Source organism: Phaenicophaeus curvirostris, chromosome 1 (assembly GCF_032191515.1).
Source record: "Phaenicophaeus curvirostris isolate KB17595 chromosome 1, BPBGC_Pcur_1.0, whole genome shotgun sequence".
Taxonomy (NCBI): domain Eukaryota; kingdom Metazoa; phylum Chordata; class Aves; order Cuculiformes; family Cuculidae; genus Phaenicophaeus; species Phaenicophaeus curvirostris.
The window spans coordinates 191,955,214-191,970,351 of NC_091392.1; the positions used below are offsets into that span (position 1 = coordinate 191,955,214).

Consider the following 15,138-nt stretch of genomic DNA (forward strand, 5'->3'; position numbering starts at 1 on the left):
ACTCCTGTTTCATACCACCGAGGAAACACCTAGCAGCAGGAGATGCATCCGTTCTGTCTGTTGGAGACAGGGATGTCTGCAAGATCACCTCTTAGTGATCCTGCTTTAGGGGATGGAGGCACTGTATTAGCCCCATCTGAGGACCACAGTTGCCCTTTCTGCTCTTGCGTGAATCTAAACGTACAAAAAGGGAGTCACTTGGTATTATGCAGAAAAGGGTGGACACGAAAGCATGAAAAACATAGCCTGTTTGGCAGAAAGTAGCAGAGAGCAGAGGCTGTCAGATGCTTATGGGCTTTTCCTAAGAACAGAGCTGCCAGTTAAATATGATTTCCTCATCACCAGGAAAGAGTCTGCAAATTAAAACCCCCAGTTGCTCATTTTAACAGAGGGAAGCCCTATGTGCTCATTAAAACAGCAGCCTGCCCTGGCACAGATGAGGGATGCAGCTCATTAGACCCTACTTTCTCAGACCCATGGCAGCATCGAGGGTGGCATGGCTGGAAATGTTCACGCCAGAACAGACTCACTCTGCAAAACATGCTTCTCATTTGACTGAGCTTCTCTTCCTACTAATGCAGATGGGTTCCTATGGGCATATTGTTCTCAAAGGATTCATTCAGGTAGCTCTTCAGAAGCAGCAGTAGGTGTTTCGCATTCAGGTAAACACTTGGATATGGTGTTTCAACACGCTTTTGGTCCAGTGCAGTTGTGGCTGAAAGCATAGGCTTGCTCGACAAAGCTGCCCATGAACTTTTAAACCTCCTTTCCTTAGACATGCAAAACCCCATGGCAGTTTGCGGCTGAATTGAAAGTTTCCTAGGAGCATGAAGTTTGCTAAAAGCCACAATCTCCTGCTGTGGCCGGGGGGTGACAGCCTCTCCCTTGACCCAGAATCTTGCATGCCTGGTCCCTGGAGATGCATGAGGCCTTTGAGAAGAAGTGATGCTTTGAAAGAGGATCGGCTCAGCATGATACACAGGCCTGGTTGGAAGGAGACATCAGGTGAGCTCTGCACACAACTTGGGCAAGTCTCAAAATGCTCAGTGAGTCTTCCCAGAAGTCTTCCCTGAGGGGTAGAGAGCAGCTGTCGTTCTTCCCTGTAGAAAGTTCAGGTAGGATCCCAAAGCTGCAGGACTGAGCTTGGTCCCAATGAACTCTCTGTGATCCTAAGCACAGAATCACCAAATTGCTGTATTTAGAAAGAATTTCTGGAGATCATCCAGTCAAAGATCATCCACCTACTCGAGGCAGGACCAGCTATAGCAGGTTGCCTAGGACCACATCTAGTCAGGCTTTGAATATCTCTAGGGATTCTACAACCTCTTTGGGCAACCTATGTGAGCATTTGGACGACACTCCCAGTCAAAAAGTTTTTTCTCATGTTTAAATGGAATTAACTGTTTTTCACTTTGAGCTTACTGTCTCTTCTTCTGTCATTGGACCCACCGAAAAGTGTGGTTCTTTCTTCTTCATTCCCTACCATCAGGTATTTAAGCACATAATTAAGATCCCTCGAGCCCCTTCTCCATACTGAAGAGTCCCACGTCTTTCAGCCTCTCCCTGTGTCAGATGCTGCAGTCCTTTAATGATATTCATGCCCTTTTGCTGCACTCACACGGGGAAAGCAGCACTGCCTCCTGGCTTTAACACTGTGGAGCTGATGTCACCAGGATAAGACCTATGTGTGGGTCAGTCTCCTCTGCAAAATTTCCTGAGAAGGTTTCCCCAAATCCCTTAGACTTCCAAACCCTTCCAAATATTAAATTACTTGGATTCTTCAGTCCCCAGTGAAGATGCTGAACACCTATTCACACATTTTGCCTTGGTGCAGACTGCGCGGCCTCCAGTTCCCGAGTTGCTCTGCCTGTACTAGCAATGAACCAAGGCACCGCTTCAGAAAGGCTGCGATGCCCCTCAGGATTTCATGGAGCATAAATGCAGCACCTTCGGGTTACAAAGCACACTCAGAGCCATGACGCACCATGTCCACATGCAGAGGTGGGTGATGAACAAGAAGCCAGTGGGAATTAGGTCAAAAAAAGCAAATAAAAGCATTTAATTTAGTTTTACTTTTCCTGTGGACAAAGCAGAAAGAGATAAAGAGTTTGTTCTGCAGCCAGACTGAATTACAGGGCCTGGGTTTTTTATGTGCAAGGGGAGGAGAGAAGCAGAGATGCTCTGATCATAGAAGGTCATCACCTTGGTTTCTTCCTCTCCCTCTCATGCAGGAGACAGAAACCAGGTGAGCAATAACATTTACCCAGTTGGGTGCATCCCTGAAAAGCAAACACTATGTCACCCTCCCAGCACCACAACCCCGAGAACAGGTCAGCACATAAACATGCATATCCACATACAGCCCAGGGGCTTTTTTGGTTCAAGTATCAGCCACCACAGAACCAGCTCAAACTGTCCTGTGGCACCTGAGGCTTCAGCAAACACTGAGTCCATCCTGTCCTCCATCTCATCACAGATGGATCCTGCGCTTTGGCTACTCCTAATTTGGACACAGAAGGTGAACAGCCAAGAATAGGGAAAGCCAAAAGCTATGGGTGTGGGGAAAGCTATGGCTTTGGTGTGTTGCTCTTAACTCCAAGATAGCCATCCATGCCTCTCTACCCCCAAGGAGAACCCGTGTGGGAGGATCCCAAGGATCCTAAGCACCATCAGAGATGACTTAGCCTCCATAAACTGACTGGAGCTGCTGAGCTCCAGGCCACAAAATACAACTTAGATAAAGCCTGTGTGGATGTTGCCATGGAAAGACACAGCCAGATAACACAAGGAGGGTCAAGCTAGTGATTCAAAGTCCTGGTGATTCATGTACTCCTTCCCACATCCTTCCTCCTGCTAGGGCTGTGGGACTGAGGTGAAAGTCATTGCTGGGACTGGGAGAGGAGCTTGAGGTCCCTGTGGATAACAGGCTGATTACAGATGTACCAGGTGTGACTTATGGGAGCTCAGAATGGACCTGGGCCAGTTTGCTCCCTCCAGCTTTGGCTTATTGAAGTCCATTAAGGAAAAAAAACACCCAAGCAGTGCAATTATCTTGAAATTTGCGGTGTAATGTGGACTTTTCCTCTGCTCTCCCTTTCAGTGCTCTTTCACCCAACACATACATTTTCCTTCCAAATGCATTTAAGCCAGAAAAAATATCATCCCCATCTTTTCCAGCTAGCTCAACTCCAAACAGGGCAGTAATAAGCAAATCACCCTCTAATTGGCTTTATAATCAGTGACTGTTATAAATGTCTCCCAGTGCAGATTTCTAAACTTTAGATGCACTAGGGACCTGGATCATGTCAAGCCAGCTGGAGGGAGGGAAAAAGCTAAGGGGAGAAAGTAACTGTGTGACACACAACATCTGCTGTGTGCCAGGACCATTTTTTGCTAACAAGATTTTGCAAGGAGCAGACCAGTCTAATTGCATTGCAGAGCCTGGCTGTTTGGGGAACAATGCTTTCACTCAGACTTGCAAAATCAGCAAGATACCTATTAGCGTGGCTGTGCTTCCACTTTCCTGTGCTTCCTTTCTCCTGAATATTGAGGAACAAAAAGGACCCCTGTGTCTCAAATACTACTCACACAGCCAAGAGAGCAAGAGGTGTCCAAGCACAGTGGGCACTGGTGACACAGCTGACACAAAGGTCTATGTGTTGCACTGCTGAAGATACCTGCATTGAGATGTGATTTTGCAAAAGTGGTAATTGAAAAAATTGCACCAGGGTGATACAGGGAAAGGAAATGGTGTCAGTTTAGAAACCCATGGGTCTCTGTTTCCAGATGGGATTATAATTTCCTCAATAATTTCCTCAGCTTCACACACACTGGAGGATATGCTTGGTTGGCAACACCTACACGCTGTAAGACTGGGGGCAAGGAGGTGTTGTATTGTCTCAGTCACACATCCCTAACGCAAATCCACCAAGAATATCTCAACATGTACATGTTTGCATCTGTTATCAGTTCCCACCCCAAAGGGCGTTGGACACTCCACCCACAGTAAACAGGACTTGCCTGTAAATCAAAGGCATCAAAGAAATAGACTCCCCACAAACCCCATGACTCTGTTAATGTACCTCAGCACCATGCTGTACCATTCGTTTTGGCAACAAAAAGAGTGTGCACAGTGGCAAACAAGATCCATAGGTCAATTTGCAGGCTTAGCAGCCTTGACAGGTTCCTTTGCAGTTTTATCTTCCGGTTATCCAAAGCATGAAGGCACCAGAGAGGTGTCTCTCTTAAAACAATGCAGTGTGGAGAGATGCAACATGTTGTGAGAGCATTGCACCTGCCCAGGAGCTGAGGAAGAGGGAAAAGCATAGGAAGGAATCTGAGACAAGTGCAGAGACCTCGGACTCATCATTCCTGTTCCTCCCACCCACGCTCTCTAGGGATGCAGTCTTGGAAAGCCTCTCTGGATCCTGGCAGATCACAGCTCCAATGCAGCAAAGTCTTCTCACACTTCACTGACAAACTGGAGGGTGGGATGCTCTGTGCAGTGAGATGACGTGCCCCAGGTTGCCCCACCCAGAGGCAGAAGTGGTCCCTCTTGGTTTCAAGTCCCATTGCAGTCCATTCACTGCATGAGCCATCATTCCTTTATAGAAATGATGTCACCTGGCTCCTTTTCATGCTGCATTGCCTGACCCAGCCTGACACTTATGAGTGCACACAACTATGGTTCTGTGAAGTGAGCGAGAGGACACTGAGAAATGCAGCAGCTCTCAAGGATGGCTCCACCTGGATCTCCTTTCCTTATATCTTAGTACATGTAGGCATAGGCTCCAGGAAGCTACACAAGACAAGTGGAGGAGGAGAAACAAAAATTATCCCTCATGGCTGTTTTAACTAACACTCTACAGCAGATAACACCCCTGTCATTCACCACAGTGCTGCTGGCCACCTTCTCTCAAGTCCCTCCACCCTCCATCACAACCTGTCATTGAGTGCTCCTACAGATCTCCTGACCAAGCTCCCTTGGAACAGTGCTAAGTACTTGTAGGGCAAGGAACAACCCTGGTTTGGCTGCATCGTGGGTTTAAAATACATCTACCCTCCAAGGCCCCTCCTCTCACTGTGGCTGCGCTCTCAGTCGAACCAGCACTTCTAGTCATGGGATCTAATCTCAAGCAGAACAACTGCTTTGGTTAGAAACTATATCAGGCTCCAAACTGGTTCTTGGGGAGGTTCACCAACAGTCACATTGGTACAAGCAAGGGACCATGAGCCATGAGAATGTTCCACAACTCACACCACTTTTGAGTCATCAGACCCAGCCTTGGAGGACACGGTAGGAGGACATGTTGGTAGGAAGGGAGGAATCTATTCAAGTAACCACTGCTGTAAGAAATCACAGTATTTCAGGAGGAATGGTCCAAACCCATTCATCACAGAGCTATTGTGAAATCCTGGAGTGAGCTGGTGTGGTCATGAACTCAGCTGTATTGTTTCTGCCTCCAAGTCACAAAATTCAGGTTTGGCACTTGCGTCTGCAGAATGCTGCTTTGCCTGAATCCCAATTCCTGTTTCTCATCAAAAGCCAATCTGCTAAAGCAGGATTTAGGAATCTAAGTCTCACTGGGGATTTGTTGTTTGTTTTGCCTTTTTTTTAATTATCCTAAAAGTCAAGTTATTGATAGGAAAATAAAGAACACAAAGATGCAAAGGCAAATTACCTCCACCCTCCGCTGCACACAGATTAAAAACCTCCTAACTGCTTTTCCACAACCTCTTTGGTCCATACTGTTTCAGGGTGAGGAACTGCCCTTTGGTTTGTGATTGTGTCATATTTATAGCACAGCAACACCTCAGTCCAATACGAGGACTTGACCTCTCCACAGTCCAAATTAATCCCAGACTACACAATGATGATGAAGAAGTTATCACGAGTTTAAGCCATTTAAAGAAATTACTTCCATCCCACACCTATTCTGGTTATTCATAAACTGGGTGTAGCTTTGCAAACAGAGAAACCCTTTTTATGAGAAAATCACCCTCTAGAAACGTGGACTCATGAGCTTCTGTAGGCTGGGAGAAGTGACAAAAGGGCATTATTTAGGGAAAATGATTCAATATTCAGCCACCAGGAAAAGGCTGAGCTGCCACTGTTGAGAGGAGGAAGCACAGAGAAATTTGGCAGCAGAGCTGGCTGTAAGCACCCAGTGTTGGCCAGCACTGGCTGGTACCTCCAAGAGGGAGTTCACAAAAAAGGATGAAGCCTGTATTTAACAATCAGCAGGAATCTTCCCATGAGGCCATAGGCTTGAGTCATCAAACTGCCAAAGTTCACAGAGACAGCAAACCCAAGCAAGCTGTATCTCTCCTCAGAAACACGAGATGAGCATCCAGATGAGGATGTGAAGGGGTCAACAGATCACAGAGGTTGGCACTCGTTGTGCAGGCTTGGTCCTGGTGAGCTGAACTACTGAGCACCTGTGCTGCATTCCAGGGTGCAGCGAAACCTAAAGGCTTTGTCCTTTATCAAAGATGCTTTTCATTCACCTCCACTTCTCCAAGTCCTGCATTTCAAGACTGTCTTGTCCATAGGGCTGCCTAGGGCATTGCACACGACAGTGAGACGGGATGCAGGGTGGAGGCAGATGGCTACGAGCATGGGTGGGATGGTCAAGCAGGGCAGCACCATACCAAGGAATTCACTCTCCCCATTGTATTTTAACACGTGTAGGTCTAAATGATTGCATTGGACTAAGTGCCTCCACTTAGGACAAAAATCCCACCCTACCACACTGCCCTGCACTGCACAACTCAGTCTGCCTTATAAACAGGCTTTTAATCTTTGCAGGGCTTTAGAGCCTTATTTGCACAGTCTCTGTGTTAAATTATATATATCAGAGGAGAAACAGTGCCATTCCACTTACTGTCAAATTGCGTTGGGGTTTTATTTCAAAAAGGGACGACTTGGAGAATTTAATGCTCTGTACAAATAATTCTGACAATGTCAGCCATTTGGCAGCAAAGGAAGGACAAGCCCTTGCCCTCAGATGTTTAGAAAGACAGATGCTGGCTGCATTTATTCATCTCTGATCAACCCATCAGTACTCCTAGACTGGACATGAGTCCAGGCTCTGCTAAGCAAGGCAAGAAGGAATCATGATGGAAAGAGGGTTTATACCTGCTTCTTTACAGGTGTAGGCATCACTCTGCCCCAACTGCATACACATTATGGGGTTACCATATATTTAGAGGGAACAGAAATGTAGAAGCAAGTAAGTGTGAACACAGGATCCAAGGAGTGTATACTAAGCCAATTCACATTTAAAAGAAACAAACCAAAAGCAAATCCAGAGGCAGGGACTGGTCTTCAGAGCAAGTGATCCAGAGCCACAGTGGATTCTCCTCTCCTGGGAAAAAACAACAACTGGATGGTGCTTAGAGGAAGCAGGTCAAGTTTAGCTCAATGAGGATTTAATTCAAGAAGTGCCATGACCTCTCCTTACGCAGAAATCAGCTGATGCGTTGTCAACAGTTCCCTTGCAGTTCAAGTCCTGCAGATCAGGGAAACAGCTCCTTTTCTACTCCAGTCACAGAGCCAGCATGGCTCCAGTTCTCACCCTCCCACCAATGCTTCCTTCTATTTGTTCCTTTCTTTAACCACATCTTGCAGGAGCCAGAGTTACCATACCTCATGTTTTATTTCCCTTCTGCAAGAGTCTGAACCACACTGCATCGAGTCTTTGCAAGGGGACTTTGCAAGGGCTTTGTCCAAAGACACTTGTTCCAGCAGTATCAAGCCCTTAACACAGGCAAATCACCCCAAAATACCATCCACTCAGAGTGCTCAAAAATTAGAGCTGCCAGACAGTGCAGCATCTCCCATTCTGCACCAATATTAAAAGCCTGGGCTGATTGAGGGCAAAACTAGCTCTGTACCTACTCTGCAGGTTGAATGTGCCCCTCTGAAACCGAGAGCCAAACCTGGGAGCACCTGCACTATTCTTTTGCATGGAGCTCAGAAGGCAGCAGATGTCCAGGGCTCCTTTCTGTGACACCCTTTACTACTACTGGTATGCTCTTCCCTGCTACTGATACAATAATGCACTGATGCGCAGCTGCATTAAGAAGCAGGCAATGAACATAAGCCACTGATTTTACTGCTAGTTTTTCATTTAAGACTGTGTTCTTCTGATGCTGAGGATAGAACAGATTCACTGGCTAATTTCTTACCAAAGACTGCAGTGAACCATACTCACATAGGGCAGCTGATCACTCCATATCCTCACTATGGCAAAGAGAGGTAGTGTATTTGCCTAGCACCACAGGGTTGTGGCCCTGGGAGGATTTGGTGAGACCTGCTGGAATGCAGCCAGGGCCAGCACCACGTTCAATGAGACGCGAGACCTTTTATAACAAGCATAAATGTTAATAAAATTATCTTGATCATCCTTGAGGGAAAGGGAGGGGGAAAGGTCTGTGAATGGTTTGAAAATGTAAAACCAAGGTCAATTCAGAGATTGCATTAAATGGTGACAAATCCTTTCCTGGCAAGGAGGGAACAGACTGGCAATCAGCTCTAGCCTTTACAGAAAGCTGCAGATAAATTAACAGACGAGTGTCTCAAATTCCTAAGCTGAGAAACACAAAGGTCTGGAAGGACTCTGACTTTTATGATGGCTTGCAGACAGATGACAGACTCTGCTCAGAGGAGACGATCCCTCTATCCATCCAGCAGCACAGAGGAGCCACAGCATCAATGCTAACCATGAGCATCCTCTGGGTAGATCCAAAACTGAAAGCTGAGCAAAGACATCCCTTGAGTGCAGGTGCCAGAGGCTAGCATTTCTGGCAGAAGAGGTTCTAAGTGAGTCACTAGAAAGTTACAGCTCCCTGATTACTGCTATTTTAATTGCCTCCATGTGCCTGCTTTGGGTGAGCTCTTAGAGCAAAGAACTGCAAGAACTTAACCTCTGTCTTCCCCATTATCTTCACTCTTGTGTTTTTGCCAGCTTCCCAGCCTGTGCTATACACTGAGGAAAAGACCTTTTAATGCAGAAACTTGTGGGTAGGCAAGTGCTGGTCTTACTTTTAGTGAATTAGTTCATTGACTCCTTTCCCCTTCCAGGAAAATTCCATGGGGGTTGATTGTATAACTCTCACTCAGCAACTGAAATGAGTGAAGTGCTTAATAACACAAGAATAAAGGGATCTGAGAAATGCTTTCCCATCCTGCAATATCTCCGTATCCTCTGAACACAAGAGCACTGAATTCAGGAGACAATAGGCATAATGCACAAAACTCCTATACACAAAGTCAAGCTAGATATATGTCAGGATGACAGGGAAGTGACTACTAAGAAAATGGTATTTTCTCAGTTTCTAAAACAAGATTTGGGGAAAATATACCTAACCAAACAAAAACCAGGACTGTGAATGAAATCAGTTCCCCTCAGTGCCACAGTAGGGTTGAAAATGTTATGGTGCTACTACCGTAGGACCTCTCGCTTCCCACAACCCTTCCTAAAACATCTGGCCTCTCTATCTCCCTCAAAACTACTCTGATTCAGACTTTCCCCTGCAAAAAACATTGGCCTTCACACAGATAAAATAATGCTGCCGTTTAGCAAGAGTCTACCTTTATGCTTTTTAATCAGTAACAATCTCCCTTGACAATTCCTGCAGAGATAACTTGGTGCTTGCAAGCAAATACTGGAGAGAGAAAAAAACAGAGAAACAAGGTTGGAGGACAAAACTCTTCCCCTGAAGACAGGAAGGTGTAAACTTCATCCAAGAGAATTTCTCTGGTGATTGCAACCAGCCAGGCTTGAACTCACAGTGCAGAGGTGCAGCTCAGGTTCAACCATCACTGCACAATGCCTTGAGCCACCCAGTCACTGTGACAACAGCCTGCTTTGAAACCCTTGTGCTTCATCACAGCTTCTTGTTACACCACCTTTGGTGCAGCTCAGCACTCAGCTGCCACCTGGTCCCCTCCAAGCATCTTTGGGACCTCTCACTCTGCATCTTAGGGAAGACCATGAGGTGCTTCTGCAAGGTCCTGCAACACATTGAAGTGGGCAGGAAAATGCTCAGCACACAGCAGCTCACTTTGCCTCCCAGAGCAAGGAGGAAAAAAAACCTTCTCTGGGCTCCACTTTGCTCCCTGGGAAGAGCTGAAGGATCAGAGCATGCAGCTCATGTAGTGAAACATCACATCTCTGCATGACCTAAGCCTCCCACCAGAATTCATTTGCTTCCCACTCCAGCGTAGCGATGCCTAAATTAGTCTCAACTGGTGACCAATCTCAGTAGCAGATCATTGCTTGGTGGACTGAACCTGAACCACAAGGCCCTCCTTGCTGTAGAGACAAAACAAGCTTTCTCTAAGGCCCAGGGGTACTAATGACCCTAACTTAGCCCAGTACCCATCCCATGGCATCACTGGATATGGCCTGTACCCAAGAAAAGAGTTTGGGACAGTGATGATTAGAAGAGATGAACTGTTTTCCCACAAGGTAGATGAACCTATTCCACCCTAGGCCATCACTGCTTTTTTTCCCCAGGGGATCAACAGACATAGCTGTGTGTTCCAGATCTCCCTTTACTTCTGCCTCCCAGACTGCATCTCGTCCATCCCCTTCCAGCTTTTTCAGTACACCCCTCCCCATTTACCTAGCTCCCAAAAGCCCAGACCAGCTCACCAATGCACAGACTAAAACTCCTGCTCCTATGCTGCACTGCCAGCATTTGTCTCAATCAGGGAGAGGGAAAAACAGAGCTTGAGGATCAGACCAAGACTTTGAGGGTGGTACTTCCCGCCTGCATGCAGAGATCTCCCTTGTCTTCACATGGTAACACGCAGAGTATGAGGGAGAAGGAGTTTCAAGCAAGGAACTACAATTTGGGCTTAGCCCAAAATGCTAGGTTTAATTTCTAACACAACAGTCAAGTCTTGCTGCCAGAAAGAGCCGTTGATGCTGCCCCAGCCAGCTTCAAAATCTACTTTGGCTCAGCAATGAGCAGCAAGTCTCATTTTTCAAGTGGATGCATGAAAAAAATTCTCTTTGGGATCCCAGCTCAGGCTGATGCCTACGGCTTCCCTCCCTCTGCTACACTGGAGCAATTAGCTTTCTGATTTTGCTGTGCTGCATCACGAAGACGTCCGACAAACAACCATCGAAGCCAAAGCTTGATTAGACAGCTCAAACAGCTGCTCCCTCTGCAAAGATCTGGCATCCAGAGTAGGATTTGAGGCCAGGGAAAAGCAGCAAGAAAGGGAGGGAGGGAGGACACCCCACTGGAAAGAATAAGGCTGAGCCTGTCCCAGGAAAGGCTGAAACGCCAGATGCAGGAGGAAGTTGAAGCAAAACAGCCTGACCCGGGAAGGGGTTTCATGAGCTGTTCCAGCAAATCCCTCCAGTACTCCCTGCCCAGAAAAACCTCAAGCAAGAGGGAGAGCACTGCAGAGATTGCTTTTTAGTTTTTGGTTTGGATTTTATTTCAAAGCAAAAGGGAGCATGTGGAGAAGCAGAAAGGATGAGGGCAGCTTCTGGTAGGGAAGGAAGAGATGTACACGAGTGATGGGCTGTTTCGATCTGTACTAGTGCAGATGTAAATGTAACTATATAGGAATGAGATACTACCTCTGCCCAAAGCTCATCCCCACCACCCCTGTGAGTTCACTACAGTTACTTTTCACACACGAGTGCTTTGCCTGAAAAACTTCCTTCCTGCATATCACTTCTCTGCATAGACCATAAGTGACAATCTTTCTGAGAAAGCCAACAGTTGTTTTTAATAGCCAATACCCTTTTATTTTACATTCTCCATGCACTCCGCTCTCACAGTAAGGCTTAAGGCATGATGAGCTCTTGCATTTTATCATGCAGTTCCAGCTGAAATTCTCCAAAACAAACCATGGTCATGGCCCTGAGAGATAACGGAGGTGTGTACACACCATCTCCTCCTGCAGACAGCGTCCCTGGGACAGGCAGACTCCATTGCTGGGTCAGGAATTCCCCAAAACTGCACTTGCCAAAAGCTGGGAGTATCACTCTGTGTCTTCTAAACAAGAATGAAATGCGATTGCCTAAGGAAATATTTGCTGGTTGTAACAGAAAGATGATGTAGGGACTTAGTGTGGCTTAATAACCGTACTGTGCAATTACCACACAAGCAGAGTAGTTGATTTTAACTTCATTGATATTTTGGATCCCACTGAACACTGCATTGAACTGGAAAAGCTGACGGTGCCTCCAAGCTCTTTTGCAGACAGCTAAGTAGTGAGATGTATATCAAATCCATAACACCCCAACGCACCATGTTTGCTTTCTTCCAAAAGATGCTGGGACCTTTTGCTGAGAAAGCCAGTAAGAATTCAGGCAGTATTGGGTTCAGAAACTAAACATGTCACTTTGCATTTGCAGTTCTCCTACCCATGAACTTCAGTCACTTTTTGCCAAAACAGAAAACTGAAAGTAAAGAACCTGGGGAAGTTTAAGAGAAAGAGGCCTCTGGAAATTCAGCTGTAACCAGGGCACATGTGAGCTCAAATTCTATTTTTTATAGCAATTTTATGGTTTTATGGTCAGGGCAGACAGATAGGTCTGATCAGATGATCCTACCAGACAGTGGCACAATGGGACTGCTATTGCTCAGCATGCAAAGTTCCCTTATCTGGTGAAGAAGCAGTGGAAGAGGGATCATCTCCACTTCTAGTTAAGCATGCAGGACCTTGCTTGCATGTGGGACTAGCTTCTAACACCCATTCCCACTGTCAGCCCATACCAGAAGAAGCTCCTGTTTAAACTGCAGAGCTGGCTGGTTTGAAAGCCCTTAAATCCATCTCATCCTTCAGCAGGGATTGACTTGGGACTTAGCTGAGCATGCCAGAAGTTGCAGAAACCTTTCTTAGAAAGACTTCATGCTCTTGGGAGCAAGGGAGCAACAGGATGATACCTTGCTGGCTGACCTCATGTCTTCCTAGGTAAGAGCTGATGCTACACATCTGAACAAGGAATGAAAATGAGCTGAGTGGGTCATCCATTCAGAAAAGGTCTCCCTTCTACCTGAAAAGAAGCATCAACAAGTCTATGCCTGACAAAGTATGGATAATCAGAATCGTTCGCAATCCAGGCAGCAAGTTCTGAGACACAGATGCTTAGCAGAAGATGAGCGAACTTTGTCCCTCTACAGCTGGATCCAACCCTCTGTCACTAGACACGGGACTGAATTAATTTGCATCTCTGAATGCAAACCAGCAAGGTGGGGGAACATACATCCTACCCTTTAGTCCCAGAGAAAGCTGTTTAGAAAGTCTTTGGCATCACCTATATGTGGGACATGCAAGTTGTGCTCATATCCTCCACAATAAGACCAACCCATGGTGGGCCCTGTCTCCAGAAGGCAGCTGTGCACAGAGCATCTTTCCAGTCCAGCAGACAAAGGAATAAGGTAAAACACATGCAGAACCTTGCATAAACTCCATGTCCAGGCAGACCTGACATAGAAGAGCCCAAGGCAGAGCAGTGGGAAGTGAGATATCCTCCCACGATCAGCCTGGTGGGATGCTTGGGGGCTTAGCCCCTCCTACCACACAGAAAGAGTCAGTTTAGCTCTATCCCTCCCCTTACACAAAGCCTTTTTGTCCACCCCCCCAAAACTGCCTCGCCCAGACAGACGTGGCACTGTCTTGCAAGAGGCCAGCTGATTTTCTGGGCTGCTGGTAGGGGTGAGGAGGACAACGGCAGCCCAGGCAACCCTGGCACACTGAAATGCACCAAGCTGCATGGAAAATGACACTGGCTGGGCAGCAAGGGCTGCTCCTCCTTGCAGGCAAGGAAAGAAAACCAGGCACGTCAGATGCTGTGATATTGCCTCTCCCCAGCCACCATTATCATTGCTTTCTGAGACCCCTTACTTTTCACGCCAGTCAGAGAAGTGGCCAGTCAGAGAAGTGGATCAACCCCCAGCAGACGGCCATACCAATTCCTCTAGACACTGCGCCCTAAGGCCCTGATGTGCATCTTTTGGGCAGGCACTGAGGACAGTAGAAGGGGGACAGGCAGCACTGGGGACAGGCAATGTTACCCCCAGCCCTCCCACGCTGCCTCCATGCCATACACAGCAGCACAGAAAACAAGCAGAGAGTCTTTTGAGGAGGGCACTGATTTTGCACAGGAAAGGAAGGATGATTAGATCATTCACCTCCCAAAGACCCCAAGACTAACAAACCTACCTGAAGCTTATCTTCCTTTCCCTTTCCAAATGGATCTCCAAAAGTATTCAGAGGTAACTCTTTGCCCTGCCCACCAGACTTAACAAAAGTGCCCAACACCAATCTGACTACAAATTTCCTCTCTGTTTTATGCATGGGGAAACTGAGTCATGAAGAAGTCTCCTTTGCTTTTGGACCTCACTGGGGCAGAATAGCTTGGACCAGAATGCAGCAGGTCTCCCTGGCAACCCAGAGGCTCATGATGCCGAGCCTAGACAAATAAACTAAAAACCCTGCTGGGGAGAGATGTCAGCTGGGGCTCAGCACCCTTGGTGAAGAACGTGCTGTGCATTTCCAAGAATGCCTGAGAGCAGAGATGATGGAAAGCAGTGATGAGGGGCAAGGGGATGGGTGCACTTACTCTTGGCCGCTTCCACTGGATGCCCTGGATCCTTGACTTGTAGAAGAGTGAGTCATCATTGGCAGGGAAAAGGGGGTCCTCAAAGAGCTGCTTCCGCCTCTGACACTCCTTCTTCAGGGAGGCATAGCGCTGGTTCTCGTATGGCTTCACTGAGGAAAACATCCTTCCCCACCAGCCCTGGGAAGACAGGCAGAATGGAAGTGAGATGTGGCAGGGTCTAGCCAGGGACATTCAATCCTCCTGTGGTCTGCATCTGTGTGGTAGGACCAAGACATTGTGGCTGGAGACAACCACCCACCCTCTGTTTCTGCCTTCCCCCAGGTATGGCTGTCCTACATTGCTAGACCCCACATTTATAGTCCCATGAAGCACCTCTGGCTCATTCCAGGACATATCAGTGTGCTCCATCACTGACTTATACAGACATGAAACATCATGCATCCAAACGAGAAGACATGCACGATTCCTCAAAGCTCAACCACACCTTGCAGATCCTCTGGACATAGGACTCCCATTTTCCCCAGAGCTCGCCTAACGCCAC

At 47.1% G+C, this 15,138-nt stretch overlaps 1 protein-coding gene across 1 annotated transcript in view; it reads right to left on the reverse strand.

Annotated features, from left to right (window-relative positions):
• Positions 1 to 14,774, reverse strand: part of CAPN5 (calpain 5) — a 41,220-nt gene extending 26,446 nt beyond the window's left edge. The window contains exon 1 of the mRNA XM_069883256.1: positions 14,598 to 14,774. Within this exon, the coding sequence (XP_069739357.1) occupies positions 14,598 to 14,759 (162 nt within the window). The 5' untranslated portion in view covers positions 14,760 to 14,774. The remainder of the gene's footprint in view (positions 1 to 14,597) is intronic.
• Between the last annotated feature and the right edge of the window lie 364 nt (positions 14,775 to 15,138).